The sequence below is a fragment of the Mobula hypostoma genome, chromosome 21 (assembly GCF_963921235.1).
Source record: "Mobula hypostoma chromosome 21, sMobHyp1.1, whole genome shotgun sequence".
Classification (NCBI taxonomy): domain Eukaryota; kingdom Metazoa; phylum Chordata; class Chondrichthyes; order Myliobatiformes; family Myliobatidae; genus Mobula; species Mobula hypostoma.
The window spans coordinates 13,175,096-13,193,790 of record NC_086117.1 but is presented as its reverse complement, the minus strand read 5'-3'; the positions used below and the strand labels follow the sequence as shown (position 1 = coordinate 13,193,790).

The window sequence follows — 18,695 nt, the reverse complement described above, 5'->3', positions numbered from 1 at the left end:
GCTCTGCCACCCCATCATGACTGATTTATTAACCCTCTCAACCCCATTCTCCTGCCTTCCCCCCTTAACCTTTGACTGCTCTCTGTATGTGCACACCTTAGAGGGAACATTGTACCCAGAATCATTCCCATTAACCTCCTCCTGAGCCTTTACGGTGCCAGCACATCCATTTTTAGATAAGGGACCCAGTGCGGTCTGACCAATGCCCTATAAAGCCTTATTGTTTATACTTGGACATCAAAGGTGCCAAATTATGTCAATCATTTTAAGGGGCAGAATAAAATAGATTTTCCTTTTGGATGTTAGTTGGTCTTCATTAGTCGTACCCACCACACAGCTGCTGTGGTTTTAAAAAGGGTGGGTAAATTCTGTGGGAGATCACCATAGGAGAGACAGAAGCTTGTATCTAATATCATAAAGGAGGGCTGTAAATTTAAAAGGATGTGACCACTTGAAGTGGAGCACATTTGCAGACAAAAATGGCATTAAGAGTTCTTGCAAGAGTATGTAATGTTTGAAAGGTTTCAATTTTTCTAAGTAAAGAGTTTGGAACATAACTGAGATGTCTTTGAGCATAACAAGAATGGAGGTAGGGACCTATCATGCAAAATTCCAACTCCACGTTTAGTACAGGGTAACCAAGTCCAATTCCAAAGACCATTCTCTTTACCCCCATAATTGTTTGCTGTGACATTGTGTTTTTGATGATGTTGACATCCAGGCCACTATTCAACAGTATTCTGAATTTGTCTTCTTTTAAATAATATACTGCTTCTTTATTATAATCCAGCAGAACAGCAGCTGTGTTATACCGCCCTTGCTAAATTTCTGTTCATTCACTTTACCAGTTCATAATCTCTTTGCATTCTCTGCATCTTGCTCACAACTTGCTCATCTATTTTTAGTAAAATAGGTTACGATAAACTTACTCCCTTTATCTGCGTCATTAATGCAGATTGTAAACAATTAAAGGCCTAAGTACTGATCCCTGTGGAACTCCTGTAACTACTGTTTGCTTCCCTTAAAATGGCCCATTTATCCCAACTGTTTGTCATCTGATCTAATAGGAAAGCTTTTTACCCCACGGGCTCTGGATTAGCACGCTGAAGGTACTCGTTGTTGATTGTGGCCCACATTGGAAGTAGGAATTTATGAATTCATACTGAGGTGATTTGGATTTAGTTGCAACACTGCCAGTGTTCATACAGGTTAAGCGTCCAAGTAGGCAGGTATACTGACTATGAAACAATTTCCAGCATGACTCCCCATTTGCAGAGGGGAAGGGGGAAATTATTTTTGTGCTCCTGTACTCAACAAAAGCCTCCTCCTACCATTAAAGCAATTATTTGTTTCTTAGTGATTGTTACAAAATTATAGAATGCCAAAGGACCTTGGCCTATCTAAAAATTGGATTGACTCACAATATTGTAGAATTCAGCAATAATCAGTATTTGTGTTTAACCTCAGGATTGACTGAGCTTTTAAGTCTGTCTGACCCTGCTGTTACTCCCGTTTTCTCTTTAAAGGTTAATGGCTGTGGAAGATGAACTGAAGAAAGACCATGCAGAGATGCAAGCTGCGGTGGACTCCAAGCAGAAGATCATTGAAGCCCAGGTAAGGATCTCCCTTCCTACGATGCAGGAAATTCAAGATTGTTTAATGTCACTTTCAGTACTCAAGCGTAAAGGAAAACAAAATACTTGTTACTTTGGATCCGATGAAGTTTGTGTGTTCCGTCCCGTGTGCATGTGGATTTCACCAGAGAGAAGGCAATTCTAGATTTATTGTTGTGCAATGATCCGGATTTGATCAGGGACCTCGAGGTAAAGGAGCCATTAGGAGGTAGTGACCATAATATGATAAGTTTTAATCTACAAATTGAGAGGGAGAAGGGAAAATCGGAAGTGTCAGTATTACAGTTGAACAAAGTGAGCTATGGAGCTATGAGGGAGGAGCTGGCCAAAGTTCGATGGAACAATACCCTAGCAGGGATGGCAGTGGAACAACAATGGCAGGTATTTCTGGGAATAATGCAGAAGGCGCAGGATCAGTTCATTCCAGAGGAAGAAAGATCCTAAGGGGAGTAAGGAGAGGTCGTGGCTGGCAAGGGAAGTAAAGGACAGTATAAAGATAAAAGAGAAGAAGTATAACATAGCAAAGATGAGTGGGAAGCCAGAGGTTTGGAAAACTTTTAAAGAGCAACAGAAGATAACTAAAAAGGTAATACGTGGAGAAAAAATGAGATACGAAGGTAAACTAGCCAAGAATATAAAGGAGGATAGTAAAAGCTTCTTTAGGTATGTGAAAAGGAAAAAAATAGTTAAGACCAAAATTGGGCCCTTGAAGACAGAAAAGGGTGAATTTATTATGGGGAATAAGGAAATGGCAGATGAGATGAACAGGTATTTTGGATCTGTCTTCACTAGGGAAGACGCAAACAATCTCCCAGATATAATAGTGGCCCGAGGACCAAGGGTAATGGATGAACGGAAAGAAATTCGCATCAGACAGAAAATGGTGTTGGGTAATCTGATGGGACTGAAGGTTGATAAGTCCCCAGAATCTGATGATCTGCATCCCAGAGTACTTAAGGAGGTGGCTTTAGAAATCGTGGTCGCATTGGTAATCATTTTCCAATGTTCTATAGATTCAGGATCAATTCCTGTGAATTGGAGGGTGGCTAATATTGTCCCACTTTTCAAGAAAGGAGGAAGAGAGAAAACAGGGAATTATAGACCGGTTAGCCTGATGTTGGTGGTGGGAAAGATGCTGGAGTCAATTATAAAAGATGAAATTACAACACATTTGGATGGCAGTAACAGGATATGTCCAAATCAGCATGGATTTACGGGGGGGAAATCGTGCTTGACTAATCTTCTGGAATTTTTTGAGGATGTAACTATGAAAATGGACAAGGGAGAGCCAGTGGATGTAGTGTACCTGGACTTTCAGAAAGCCTTTGATAAAGTCCCACATAGGAGATTAGTGGGCAAAATTAGGGCACATGGTATTGGGGGCAGAGTACTGACATGGATTGAAAATTGGCTGGCTGACAGAAAACAAAGAGTAGCAATTAACGGGTCCCTTTCGGAATGGCAGGTGATGACCAGTGGGGTACCGCAGGGTTCAGTGCTGGGACCGCAGCTGTTTACAATATATATTAATGATTTAGATGAGGGAATTGAAAGTAACATTAGCAAATTTGCGGATGACACAAAGCTGGGAGGCAGTGTGAAATGTGAGGAGGATGTTATGAGAATGCAGGGTGACTTGGACAGGCTGGGTGAGTGGGCGGATGCATGGCAGATGCAGTTTAATGTGGATAAATGTGAGGTTATCCACTTCGGTGGTAAGAACAGGAAGGCAGATTATTATCTAAATGGAGTCAAGTTAGGAAAAGGAGAAGTACAACGAGATCTAGGTGTTCTTGTACATCAGTCACTGAAAGCAAGCATGCAAGTACAGCAGGCAGTGAAGAAAGCTAATGGCATGCTGGCCTTCATAACAAGGGGAATTAGTATAGGAGCAAAGAGGTCCTTCTGCAGCTGTACAGGGCCCTGGTGAGACCACACCTGGAGTATTGTGTACAGTTTTGGTCTTCAAATTTGAGGAAGGACATTCTTGCTATTGAGGGAGTGCAGCGTAGGTTCACAAGGTTAATTCCCGGGATGGCGGGACTGTCATATGTTGAAAGATTGGAGCGACTGGGCTTGTATACTCTGGAATTTAGAAGGCTGAGAGGGGATCTTATTGAAACATATAAGATTATTAAGGGATTGGACATGCTGGAGGCAGGAAGCATGTTCCCGCTGATGAGTGAGTCCAGAACCAGAGGCTACAGTTTAAGAATAAGGGGTAGGCCATTTAGAATGGAGTTGAGGAAAAACTTTTTCACCCAGAGCGTGGTGGATATGTGGAATGTTCTGTCCCAGAAGGCTGTAGAGGCCAAGTCTCTAGATGTTTTCAAGAAAGAGATAGCTGAATGAAAGGTTATGGGGATAAGGCAGGAATGGGTACTGATTGTGGATGATCAGCCATGATCACAGTGAATGGCGGTGCTGGCTCAAAGGGCTGAGTGGTCTACTCCTGCACCTATTGTCTATTGTCTATTGTCCTCCCGGTGCTTAGGTTTTCTCTTGCAGTACAAAGATGTGCCAGATATTCGGTCAATTGGTCATAGTAAATTGTCCTGTGACTAGGCTAGGGTTAAATCGGTGAGTTGCTGGGCAACACAGCTTGAAGGCTCAGAAGATCCTGTTCTGTACTGTACCCTAAATAAATAAAATGAAGAACACAATAGTAAAAAAATCACAAATATACTGTAAGTACATATGGTAAGTTTGTATATATAGATTGGTTGTATGTCCATAGTGACGCTAGGCACAGGAGTGTCTACATAAGATGACTCTGACAGGAGATGTAAAGTAATGGTGGCAGAGGTTTGTGTGCAGTGGGTTAGCGTGTGGAGGTGTTGATCAGCCTTACTGCTTGCGGAAAGTAACTGTTCTTGAGTCTGCTGGTCCTGGCATAGATGCTACGTCGCTTCCTGCCTAACGGGAGTGGGGCAAACAGTCCACGAGCATCCTTCGTGATGGTTCTGGCCTTTTCCTGGCACCTTTCTGTATATAATTCCGTGGTGGTGGGCTGGCTGGTGTTGGGGATGCGTTGAGCAGTTTTGACTTCCTGTCCGCCACGGTGCGGTTTCCGTACCGTGCAGTGATGCAGCTTGTTAGGATGCTCTCTACTGCATGTCCTTAGAATGATGTGAGTATAGATGCACATAGTCCAGCTCCCTTCAGCCTCTTCAAACAGGAGAAGCATTGTGTAGGATGTGTTCTCGGACCGTGAGAGGTTATGCAAGATGTATACTCCCAGGAGGCTTCTGCACAGTACTGCATTTGTCAATGTGAAGCCGAGGGTGAGTTTGTAAATGTGGTGGGTACAAAGGATATTGTGAATGGTGAGAGTGGAGCACTACAGGAGGGGTATGGGACAGGTGGCAGAGAAGGAGTGCCAGAGATGGGGTTTGGCGTGGGTGCAGACACACCCAGCACTGAGACACCAAGCAATATCATTTAATTCCAAACAATTGGATTATTGATTACAGAATGTGTCTCTAGTGCTTCCTGTTCCCTTCCCTCTCCTTGCCCCCTTCCCACTCTCAGTCCACAACGGAGACCCACATCAAAATCAGGTTTATCATCACCCATATACATCATGAAATGTGGATTTTTTTTCCATTAGCAATACAGTGCAATACATAAAATTACTACAGTACCGTGCAAATGTCTTAGGTACCCTAGCTATAGATATCTGTGCCTAAGACTTTTGCCCAGTACTGTACATTCTTGGCAAATTTGGCAGCCAGTTAGATCTACATAGGAACAAATTAAAGTAAATAACCACCTAAGGTGTCCTTATCTTAAGTAAGAGATGGTTTATCAACACAATGCCATCTTGTTCTTCTGACAGTGCATACAATTATTTTACCATCTGAAGTGGTAAGCAGGACCTTGGTTTAATATTTTATTCAAAGATGGACTTCCGATAATGCTGCATTCTCTCACCGTTACCCTGTGCCAACGGCCTCGAGTTTCTTTGAGTGGTACTTATGCCGACAGCTCATTGGATTATTGGCTGCGCACAATTAATTTTAAACTTTGCTGCTGTTCCAGTGAAAAGCCCCATTGGATATCATACCCAGAATTTACAGAAATTCTTGTTCTGAGTCAGCCTACTCTGATAACATTTAGCTCAAAGTAGCCCTCAATGCCTCACGGGCTCCCAGCACTTACCTGGGCTCTATTAAGAACACAATTTGAATGTCCTTTTCAATTTATTCTCTCCATTACTGTTCCAAGTCAATATTTTGTTATGCCCCACAACAACCTAAACCAATTGTGATGGGTCACATATAACTCAGTATAGCTTCATAGTTCTGTCCACAGTATAAAGAAGGCAGAAGTCATTTATTACCTTTGGGCTATAATACATGCCTAATAAAGTATACTGCAGGAGGAAATTATTTAAAGGGAAACTGAGCTGCAGGTGAAAGTATTCAGAATTAATGCTTTCATATTAATATTTCCTGAGCCGGAGGTGCATTCCATTGAAACTGTACCTTATTCGGGAAGACATTGAAACACTCCATAAACCTGGACATGTCTTGTCTCTGCGACCTTTAAACGTCATGATAAATGAAGTTGTTATCTTCAGCTCAGTTACTTCATCCTCTGTTAGATTCCCTGATTTATTAATTTCATGATTTCTTGCATGTACATACACAGTTACATTTAGTAGCTTCATGATCAGTTACATTTATTAATTTCACAATTTCTCATACACACACACACACACTTAGTAGATCTTTCATCTTTTTTTCTTCATATATTATGTATTGCATTGTACAGCTGCTGCTAAGTTAACAAATTTTACCGACACATGCCAGTAATAATAAACCTGATTCTACTCATTAATAGAAATATGTATTAGCCCTTTTTGTCACAAGTACAGTGAAACATACAGTGAAATGCATCACTTGTATCAACAACCAACACAATCCAAGGATGTACCAGGGGCAGCCTGCAAGTACCACCACCATAGCATGCCCACAACTTACTAACCCCTCCTTGGACTATGGGAGGAAACCGGAGCACCCAGAGGAAACCCATGTGGCCACAGGAAGAACGTACAAACTCCTTACAGACAGTGGTGGGAATTGAACCCCAGTTGCTGGCACTGTAAAGTGTTGTGCTCACACTACAGTACCATGCCACCAGTATTTGCCATCTTCCAAAGCAGCCTCTGTACTTTTGCACAGATATAACCATATAACAATTACAGCACCGAAACAGGCCATCTCGGCCCTTTTAGTCCATGCCGAACTCTTACTCTCACCTAGTCCCACCAACCTGCACTCAGCCCATAACCTTCTATTCCTTTCCTGTCCATATAGCTATCCAGTTTAACTTTAAACAACAACATCGAACCTGCCTCAACCACTTCTGCTGGAAGCTCGTTCCACACAGCTACCACTCTCTGAGTAAAGAAGTTCCCCCTCATGTTACCCCTAAACTTTTGCCCTTTAACTCTCAACTCATAGCCTCTTGTTTGAATCTCCCCCACTCTCAATGGAAAAAGCCTATCCACATCAACTCTATCTATCCCCCTCATAATTTTAAACACCTCTATCAAGTCCCCCCTCAACCTTCTACGTTCCAAAGAATAAAGACCCAACTTGTTCAACCTTTCTCTGTAACTTTGGTGATGAAACCCAGGTAACATTCTAGTACACCTTCTCTGTACTATCTCAATTTTGTTGACATCTTTCCTATAATTTGGTGACCAGAACTGTACACAATACTCCCAAATTTGTCCTCACTAATGCCTTGTACAATTTCAACATTACATCCCAACTCCTATACTCAATGCTCTGATTGCACGTTGTTACTGCAGTTGCATTCAGCTTCATCTCCTGCCAATCCTGACCCTAAAATTCCTGCATTTGTTCAGTCGGACGACATCACTTCTCCGCCATGTAATATACGATGAGTTACTCAGGTCATGAGAGGGAGGTGCCAGGAATGAGAGTGGCGGTGAGAAGAGGGCAGCCTGAATGGTGGGAATCCCCGGTGATGGATGCCGCCTTCTTGAGAAGGCATCTTTTGGAGATGCTTCCAATGCTGGGGATGGTTGTACCCATGATGGGTCAGGCTGTGTACATGAAATCGCTGCAGCCTCTTGCATCCCCCCGTGTTGGAACTGCGGTACCGCACCATGATGCAACTGGTCAGATGAATGACCTCAAGCTCTAAGCTCTGGACTTGAGCCACATTTGACATCACTGCCATCTGTCTGTGAGACGGTATTTCATAAGCTCATCTCAGGAGGTACAGGTGATCTTCTGGAGGAATTCAGCAGGCTGAGGCAGCATCGTAGCGTAACGGTCAGCACAACGCCATTACAGCTCACGGCTCAGAGTTCAATTCCAGTTTCCTCTGTAAGGAGTTTGTAACCCTACCCATGGAATGTGTGGATTTCCTCCAAGTGTTCCAGTTTCCTCCAAGTTTCCAAAGAAATACTGGTTAATAGGTTAATTTGGTCTTTGTAAATTGTCCTGTGATTAGGTTAGGGTTAAATAGATGGTTTGCTGAGCCGGAAGAGTCTGTTTCACACTCACTGTATCTCTAATAAAAATAAAATAAAATCTGTTAAATCAAAGGAATCATCGACAACATGATTACTGTTTTTCTTAATATGCATTAATAATTTGATATATTAAATATCTTTTCATATGCATCCTTTTCATATATGCAGGAGGTACAGGCAAGTCTAAAGTGGGAAGTGATAGTTTGGAATGCGAGTGTTACATTTTGGTAAGAAGAACAGGAAACCATAACCAGAAAGCATAACCACGAGAGAGTTAAAAGAACAAATAGCCAGCGTATGCGTACGTGGTTTGCTATAAGTAGCAGGACAGATTGAACAATTGGTTAAAAAGACAATGAATCTTAAGATTTATAAATGCACAGTAGTGTATTGGTTAGTACAAAGCTTTACCGTGCAAGCTAACTGGGTTCAATTCCCGCCGCTGTCTGTAAGGAGGTTTTACATGCAGGTTTCCTCTGGGTACTCTGGTTTCCTACCACAGTCCAAAGACGTACCGGTTGGTAGGTTAATTGGTCATTGTAAATTAGCCTGTGATGAGGTTAGGATTAAATCGGAGATTGCTGGGCGGCGTAGTTCAAAGGGCTGGAAGGGCCTATTCTGCACTGTATCTCAATAAATAAACAAATAAACAAACAAACAAAACCAACACACACTCAATGCTGAAGGAACTCAGCAGGCCAGGCAGCAACTATGGAAAAGAGTACAGTGGATATTTCGGGTCAAGACCCTTCAGCAGGACTGGAGAGAAAAAGATGAGGAGTAGATCTTTCGTTTTTTTTCCTCCAGTCCTGCTGAATGGTCTCTGCCCGGGTCGTCACTGTACGCTTTTCCATAGATGCAGCCTGACCTGCTGAGTTCCTCCAGCAGTTTGTGTGTGTTGCTTGGATTTCCAGCATTTGCAGATTTTCTTTTGTTTGAAACAAACAGAAGCGTGCAGGCAAGTCATGACGAACCTTTATAAAACACTGGTTTGGCCACAACGGTGTTGGGCAGGAGAAATCTACTAAAAAGATTCCTGGGATGAGAACTAGGTTGCATAAATTGACTGGAGAAGCCTGGGGGTTACTCTCCTTGGAACAGAGAAAGTTGCAGGAGGTTTTAATATTTAGAGATTAGTTAGGGTGGGAGAGAAAGAAGTTGCCACTGACAGAGCAGTCATGAATGCCAGGACGTACAGTTAAGAATATCGGCAATGGCACCAAAGTTAATAGGAGGAGGTTTCCTCCCACATTCCAAAGACATTCGGGTTAGTAAGCTAATTGATCACATGGGCTTGTCGAGCAGAAGAGCTTGTTACTGTGTGCTATCTCTAAATAAAGTACATGAAAACCTTTTGTACCAGGAACGGTTCATCTAGACAGCACCGCCAGGGTAGTGAAGGAGGCAGGTTTAATTGTGTCATTCAGAGCAGCTGGCTAGCTGTCTGAACAGCAATTACGTGTACATCGTGGAGGAGAGAGCATGGCACCAGCTGGAGTTCTCTTGCAAACCACTGGTATAGACCCAGTGGACCAACTGGCCACAGTTCTGTGATGCTGTCATAAACGGGGAGTATAAAAGCAATATTCGGAAGGACAAATGACGAGAGTGGAAGTATAAAGAGATTATTTATTTATTGAGATACAGTACAGAGTAGGCCCTTCTGATCCGTCGAACCATGCTGCCCAGCAACCCCCGATTTAACCCCAGCCTAATCACGGGACAGTTTACAATGACCAATTAACCTACCAACTAGTATGAGTTTGGACTGTGGGAGGAAACCCTCACAGTCATGGAGAAGAACATACAGACACCCCCACCTTCTTCCTCTGACCTTATCTTTCACCTCTTATTTTTTTTTCCAGTCCTGATGAAGGGTCTCGGCTCGAAATGTCGACTGTTTACTCTTTTCCATAGATGCTGCCTGACCTGCTGAGTTCCTCCAGCATTTTGTGTGCGTTGCTTGGATTTCCAGCATCTGCAGATTTTCTCTTGTTTTTCCTTGCAGACAGTGGCAGCATGTGTTTAAACATTCTACGGAGGATAAGGTTGACCTTAACTTTTGAGTTTTTTTTTCTGAAAAAGACATTCCCTTTCATAATCAAAAATTGTGCTGCAATTCATACCTTTCCTATCCTCAGAACATACTGTTAATGCTGTTTGCCTTTAAGCACACATATAAATGCACGACACAGATTAAATAATGTGTTTGTTACAGACCAGGTTTCAGAGCCCAGTGAATACCAGGCAGGCCTGACAGCAGCTCACTCATGGTCACATATTCCCCATTGTACTATTTGCCTTAGGCTGCCTCCATCTCTGTTTCTGGAAAATACACTGTGAGATTTACAACTCCCAACCCTTGCAGCTTTTTGGGGGTCTGTTGCTGAAAGCTCCACTTCTCAGCTTGTTGCTTTAAGCTGCAGGGCCATTGAGACCCGGTGCTAGGCAACGGCACAGTGTATCCCAGAGCATGACCTTGGAAATGCTACAGACATTAACAATCTATTTTTTGAATCACTGTAAGACTGACTTTTTAACAGACAAGTGATCAGGAATAAGTTAGAGTTATAGAGCAGTACAGCTCAGAAACAGGCCTTTCGGGCCATCTAATCTGTGCTGAATATATACAGCGTCAACATTAGGATGCATGTTCAGAGGATAGGAAAGGTGGGAGTTGCAATGTCTTTTTACTCTTCTTAGTCCAATTGACCTGCACCTGGACCATAGCCCTCCATAACCTTCCCATCCATATACTTATCCAAATTTCTCTTAAATTTTGAAATCAAGTCCACAGCCAACACTTCTGATGGCAGTTCATTCCACACTTTCACCCTCAACCTATGACCTCTGGAACTAGACCCACCCAGCCTCAGTGGATGAAACCTGCTTGCATTTACCCTATCTATACTCTCATAATTTTATATACCTCTATCAAATCTCCGCTAAAATTCTTAGAGAAACCTTCCCCTGAAATCTTTTTTTTTGGCGTGTGCGTACGAGTCTGTGCGTGCGTGTGTCCATGATGATGTCTTTTTCATGGCCTTTACAAGGCGCGAAGCGAGAGAGAGACTGTGTGACACACCACTCCTCACACAGACATTTTCACAGTATTTTTCCCTTTTCTTTTACGAGGTCGAGTTGCAATCTCAACACTCACCGGCACAGATGGAAAGCGTACTCGGGAGCGGACCCAACTGGTTTCGAACCCGGGAACAACCACTCCTGGGTCTGGCGTCGATGTCATTGTGCCACCAGCCGGCCCTCTTCCCCTGAAATTTTAAGTGTATTTTTAAGAAAGAGATCAGGTTTATAAAATATTAATACTTTGGTGGTTGAAAAGACTAACTAATATAACAAACACAAGAGATTCTGCAGATGCTGGAAATACAAAGTAGCACATATACAAAATGCTGCAGAAACTCAGCAGGTCAGGCAGCATCTATGGAGAGGAATAAACAGTCGATGTTTCGGGCTGAGACCCTCCTTCAGAACTGGAAAGGAAGTGGGAAGAAACCAGAATAAGAAGATGGGGGAGGTGGGGAGAGGAAAGAATGCAAGCTGGAAGGGGATAGGTGAGATTGGGTGAAGGAGTAGGTAGGGGAGGGGAGGTAATAGGTGAGATTGGGTGAAGGGGTAGGCGAGGGAGGAGAGGTGATAGGTGAGATTGGGTGAAGGAGTAGGTGAGGGAGGGGAGGTGATAGGTGAGATTGGGTTAAGGAATAGGTAGGGGAGGGGCGGTAATAGGTGAGATTGGGTGAAGGGGTAGGTAGGGGAGGGGAGGTAATAGGTGAGATTGGGTGAAGGAGTAGGTGAGGGAGGGGAGGTGATAGGTGAGATTGGGTGAAGGAGTAGGTGAGGGAGGGGAGGTAAAAGGTGAGATTGGGTGAAGGAGTAGGTGAGGGAGGGGAGGTGATAGGTGAGATTGGGTGAAGGGGTAGGTGATGGGGAGGTGATAGGTGAGATTGAGTGAAGGAGTAGGTGAGGGAGGGGAGGTGACAGTTGAGATTGGGTGAAGGAGTAGGTAGGGGAGGGGAGGAAAAGGTGAGATTGGGTGAAGGGGTAGGTGAAGGAGGGGAGGTGATAGGTGAGATTGGGTGAAGAAGTAGGTGAGGGAGGGGAGGTAAAAGGTGAGATTGGGTGAAGGAGTAGGTGAGGGAGGGGAGGTGATAGGTGAGATTGGGTGAAGGGGTAGGTGAGGGAGGGGAGGTGATAGGTGAGATTGGGTGAAGGGGTAGGTGAGGGAGGGGAGGTGATAGGTGAGATTGGGTGAAGGGGTACGTGATAGTTGAGATTGGGTGAAGGAGTAGGTGAGGGAGGGGAGGTGATAGGTGAGATTGGGTGAAGGAGTAGGTGAGCGGGGGAGGTGGTAGGTGAGATTGGGTGAAGGAGTAGGTGAGGGAGGGGAGGTGATAGGTGAGATTGGGTGAAGGAGTAGGTGAGGGAGGGGAGGTGATAGGTGAGATTGGGTGAAGGAGTAGGTGAGCGGGGGAGGTGGTAGGTGGAAAAGGTAAAAGCTGGAAACGTATGAATCTATTTCAGTTTAGGAATCTAAAAAGGGGAGTGTGGCTGTTGGAGAAAGGGAGAGAGGAGGGGCACCAGCGGGCATTGATAAGCAGATGAAGAGAAGGGGCAAGAGGGAAACCAGAATGGGGAATGGAAAAGGAAGGAGGGATACCGGAAGTTGTAGAAGTGGATGTTTGTGCTTCAGACTGGAAGCTACAGTATCCACTCATTGAGGTTATTTACCAGGAGCACTGCCTATGCAGGGCCCTTAGCATTGTCAGTGATCATCCTATCCGTCCAGCAATCTTTTTGATCCCCCTATCCTCCCTCAGACAGGAGGTACTGCAGCATTTAGACAAGAGATGTTAGGATGGGAAACAGCTTCTTTACCTATGCCATAAGACCACTGAGTTCCCTGCCACCACCCAGGTCTCATCACACATGAAGTGCCAGTACTCTTCTGAACTTGTGTCATAAATGCACCTTATTATTTGCTAATTTACTGGTGGTATGTGTTGTCTATGTGAGTTATATGTACTGTGTTGTACATCTTGGTCTGGAGGAACGTGGTTTTGTTTGGCTGTATACATGTGTATGGTTGAATGATAACAAACTGAACTTGAACTAATATGGTTGTACTGGTATTGTTTCCAACAGGAGAAACGAATTGTTTCCCTGGATGCTGCTAATGCTCGTTTGATGAGTGCCCTGACACAGCTGAAGGAGAGATACAGCATGCAGAGTCGAAATGGGATTTCCCCTACCAATCCCACCAAGCTGCAGATCACAGAAAACGGGGAATTCAGGAACAGCAGCAACTGCTGATGTGCCGAGCTAAGTGACAGGAGTTACCTTGTACCATGAGTAATCTCAACACAGGGCATGCTAAAGCACTGCCGTTAGCTACAGTAACAGAGAAAACCTGCATCCAGATATCTTGTGATTATATTAGTGTTTGTATAAAAGTTTCTTTAAGGTGGCCACATGGTGTCAAAAGAAGCATGTCGTTACAGCAGAAGTAGTGAGCCTTAGAAAGTCTTCAGGCAAATATCTTGCACTGGAATACCGTAGAGTTCATGTAAGGTAAACTCAGGTGCTTCATCTGAGTGTGCAGTGAGTTTTTGAAATAGTTGCAACCAAAAAGCAATTCTTAGAATATTTTTTCCAGTGCAACGTCTATCTGATGACCCTTGAGCCACTCATTTATAAGTACTTGCACCGTCGACTTCACGTGGCCCATTGAAGTCATCATTCCACGTAAATGCCTCTGTAGAAATGGGAAGTCTTTCATTATTGCTCTATTCCCATCAAAATTGAGTATGCAGACACAAGTGTAGACCAGTTTTATAGAATAAAGTGATTTCCCCCCCCATTGTTATTTCTAAACTAATTGATGCTCAACACTTTCTGATTTTGACTGGTTTGTGCTGTTTCTATCCCTGTTGGATAGGTAGGAGGAAGAATATCTGTCCATTGATATTGACAGTTTGCCAGCAATGCCTCTAATGCACTTTTACCATGCACATAACGATGTCTTTTGGGAAACAGTTTTCCTACTTTGAAACTTTTTATAAGAAAATGCTTTTCTTAACAGCTGATGGCAGTGCGAAGATTCCTATACAGTCTTTGCTCTGGATTATACCACTCTGACATCTAAACAAGCAAAACCATCTTCTGTTTTAGGGAATAATGCTCTAAAGACTTTTAACCACAACATTAAAAATTACTAAAGTGAAGATTCCCATACAGTCTTTCCTCTGGATTATACCACTCTGACATCTGACCAATTACAACCATCTTGTGTTTTTGAGAATAATGCTTTAAGGACTTTTAACCACTACACTATAATTACTAATATGAGATGGGAGAATGCGGATTGCACTGGAAGTTATCCACTGAGAAAAATAGTTTATGGAAAGATCCATTGACTCCTAATCGGAAGCAAGAGAAAAGCATGGCTGTAAATCATAGAGTGATAGCAAAAGAAGCAGGTAGAGAGCTTGTGTTCAATGCATCTACCTGAATCACCATCTAATGGAAACGTTTAGTCTGTGTTTATCATCTCGGTTCAGTGGGACTTTTTAAGCTGATATCCTTTCCATACATGCACCATTGTTTTAAAACAAATTGATGGTTTGGTACATTTACCCCCCCTCCCCCACGCCCCCCAATATCCTGCTGCTCCCATACGAACATGGAATTGGCCACTGCTGCTTCAAAAGATCTGATTTAAAACAAAAGATACACATACTGTACTGTACTAACAGTTCTGCTGAATTTATACCTATATGTGTTTGTGCAGGTATTTTTAAAAGAAACACGAACGATCAAGTTACTTTCCAATTTTACTTTAACTGTGCAAGTCAGTTTCTGCATCTGTGCTGTGTTAAAGCGCTCTCTATGTATCCGGTGTAAACTGTATATAGTTAACATCTGTTTCTGGTACTGCTTGTCTCAAAGTCACTACGAAGTGACTGCATCTTTAACTGCTGTTTATGTTGTTTAAAATGTCTGATTAAAAAAAAAGCCAATGGTGGCAAATTAAAACCACTTTATATACAGTAGGCAAACAAAATCACTGTGTGATTGCAATCTGTGATTCTGTAGTTCTTCAGGCCATTTGTTATATTTACTGACTTTTCAGATTTGCAGCATCTTAAGTTGCATTTGTATTTAGCAACACTGACATATGACAAGTATCGTGACTGCACCAGTGATTTGGTAAAGCGACTCTGTTGTTTCCCAAAAGAAACAAACTGGCTTTCAGTACGGATTTGGGCACCGCTATGGAATGCAAGCAGTCACAGAAGCCGTGACAGCACATCCTGCTGTAGAAGGCATTAGCAAAACTAAGATGTGAAGTAAACAGAGAATGTTTTAAGTGCACTGCCAAACCTGTGTATACCTGCCTAATATCCGCTAGCATTACAGTTTGCAAATAAGCCTTAAAAGGTTTTTTAAAATTACTTTGTAGATTTGTACTTTTTATTGCAGTTCAAAATGTTTTAATATTTTGTTTTTTTATTAAAACTGCATGTAAAATATTGTGTGGATCCATAAGAAGCAGTGTTTACAGTTTGAATTAAATTGCACATGGTTATTTTTATTTCTTTTAAAAACTGTGAAAGTCTTTTAACGGAAACAATTTCTCAATGTTAAAGCCATTCCATTGTTTTTTTCTCTCTCAGTTTATGGCAGGGCAGCGAAAGCCAAGATCCACACCCCTAGTAAGACTGTACGGTGAGCTGGCAGTTCTGGGGTCTGTTATTTTGTATATCTCAATGCAGTCATTGCTACTGGCATTAGCTCCAGTGTTGCATGTAGCTAAAAGCATTTTCTGCATTAATACTAGTTTTTCCTTGTATAGCTGAGACTACCTTTAGAAGTTAGAGCAGGAGGCTGCTGAGGATTTTTTAATACATTTGCAGAGTCCCAGCATGTATAGTTGTCTGCAGGGAGCTTCCACACAAAATCAAAAAACATTTATTTGAATGTATTTAAGAAGCTTAGTGAATTAGTTTTCGAACTGTATATGGCTCAGTATTTCCCGACTATGAACACCATCTATAAAGCAAGTTGTTTCAGTATTTTAATGCTTTGCTCAAATTGAAAAGATAAACAATTAAAGCCCAGGATTTACTTCTTCCAAGAGTGATGTTCAGAAAATAGAGTTTTCCTCCTCTAGAAGTTTGAGAGATTTCAGTGGGAACTGAGACAGCTCCTGAGAGACTATAGCCTATTTGTTTCAGGTCGAAACTGTTCTAAAAAGGTGTCTCCCCAAGCAGAGAACTGTGCCAAAGATTGTGCATCTTGATATTGTGAGAGTATGTTTCCATAGGCAATGTATGGTCTGAAGTGTGCGCAAGTTATTGACAGTCTTAAACAACCCAAGGGCAGCCCAGGATTTTATTGGAATAGAATGCTGAGCACACAATATTGGAATGGGAAAATATACACATGAAGAGCTTGTTATTTAAAAAAAGTTCTTTTCTTGCTGTAGTATTTAAAGCTAAAGGTTCTGTGACATTGTTTTGACATTTATTTTGAGGATCTAAATTAAACATGCGATTGTACTATCATTGGATGTGTGGCATATGGTCTCATTTGCCACAAGCAAGCCAGGAATTTTGCTCTGTGCTCAGTATTCTGTGTGATAGGACATGCCTCCAAGTAACTGGTGCTCGCTGATACTTGTCCCTGGAAAACTGTTGTACGTTTTATATCCTTACACTTTTGTAAGTATGTTTAAAGTATTTGCTGGATTCACTTCAGCTTACTTAACCTGTAATAATGTACAGAAAAGTTGTTTGTGTTAAAATATGTGGCTGTGCAATTTATGTACATTTGCAACTAGACTTATTAAAGTTTTATTTAGCTATTTTAACCAATCTGTGTAACGTCATTATTAAATCAGACATGGAACATTGTTATTATAGACACATTTAATCAGAGAAACATAGTGTGATAAATTAGTTGTGGTTTTTAGTTTGCAGAATTGGGAAGATAGTAACACATCACATGAACGTAGTCAAGCTGTGAGGATGGGCTGCTGTAAAGAACATAAAATTCAGTGCAGAAAAGTGAGAATATTTTGCTGTGGTAAAAGATAGCAGATTTTATTTAAAAACCTTAAAAATATAGGAGTATGAGTTGGTCATCAAAGACATTCCAAAATGCAAAACTTGCCACTTCTTCTATGAGATGATTCTGACACAAGAGAGCAACCTCTATCATCAAAGACCTACATCATTCAGGCCATGCTGTCTTCTCACTTCTAGCATCAGGAAAGAGGCGCCAGGAGCCTTAGGCCTCACGCCATCAGGTTCAGGAACAGTTATTAGCCTTCAGCCAACAGGCTTCTGAATCACTGTGGACATCTTCACTTACCACAACATTGAAATGATCGCTGAACACAACCTGTGGACCCTCTTTCAAGGACTCTACAACTCATGTTCTCAGTTTTATTTATTTATTTACCTGTTTGTTTGTTTATTATGCCTGCAAGAAGATGAATCTTAAGGTAGTTTTTGGTGACATATACATACCTCAATAGTAATAATTTTATTTTGAACAAAGAACCCCAATCTGTTAGTCAAACATGATTTATCTAATTCAAGATTCAAAGTAAGTAAGTATGGATATGTCACCATATGCTAACTTGAGAATAATTTTCTTGCTGGTATTCATAGTAGAAGAGAGAAATACAATGGAATGTCTGAAAGTTGCACACTTAGACTGGCAAACAAGCAATAAAGTTGTAAATGCAAGTGACTTCTGTTCAATAATTTTGTTACTAAATGTTTTGATATCACGTCATTTATTATTGATTCCAGCAGGTTATTAATTTCTCTCCCCCCCCCCAACCACAAATGCTATCTTCCAGTCGACATGGTCTGTTGGTGAATCTGGAGAATTTTGTAAGGTGCTGACCAGAGTATTTACTTATTCAAAACTGGGATGAAGATCATTGCTACTTGAGGAATCTGTAGGTGTTTAGGATCATTAACTTGTCGTATTTATTTACTAATTTCATATCCTCATATGAACTGGCCCCTTGGACCTCCAACGTTTCTAAATGGTATTCAGCATCTTCAGTGAACACCAATACAATTTCCTGTCACTTCTTTATTCTTCATGATGTGTTCTTCTGTTTTTATCTGCAAGGCACCCATTTGTACCCTTGCTGGCCCTTCCCTTTTCATGTGCTAGTGGAGCCTCGGTTTGTTTTTATGTTCCCTGCTAGTTTACTCTAATATTCTGTTTTCCCTTGATATCTTGGGCAAACCTTTCTGCATTCGAAACACACAATCCAGTGCCTCATAGAACGGTGCAGGTCCTTCAGCCCATGATGTTGTGGTAACCTTTTAAGCTACTCAAAGATCCCTAATGTATCTGCCTCCACTATGACCCACAGCATTGCATTCCACACACCCACCACACTCTATTTTTTTTTTTAAAAGCTAATTCTGACATACCTCCTTTACTTTCCTTCAATCACCTTAAAATTATGCTCTCATATTAGCCATTTCTGCTTGGGAAAA

General features: G+C 42.0%; 1 protein-coding gene across 11 annotated transcripts in view; it reads left to right on the top strand.

Moving 5' to 3' along the window:
* Positions 1–17,918, top strand: part of LOC134359795 (disabled homolog 2-interacting protein-like) — a 609,971-nt gene extending 592,053 nt beyond the window's left edge. For all 11 annotated transcript variants that reach the window (XM_063073440.1, XM_063073442.1, XM_063073438.1 and 8 more), the window contains 2 exons: positions 1,527–1,614; positions 13,312–17,918. In XM_063073440.1, coding sequence (XP_062929510.1) covers positions 1,527–1,614; positions 13,312–13,479 — 256 coding nt within the window. In that variant the 3' untranslated portion in view covers positions 13,480–17,918. The remainder of the gene's footprint in view (positions 1–1,526; positions 1,615–13,311) is intronic.
* Positions 17,919–18,695: the final 777 nt, after the last annotated feature.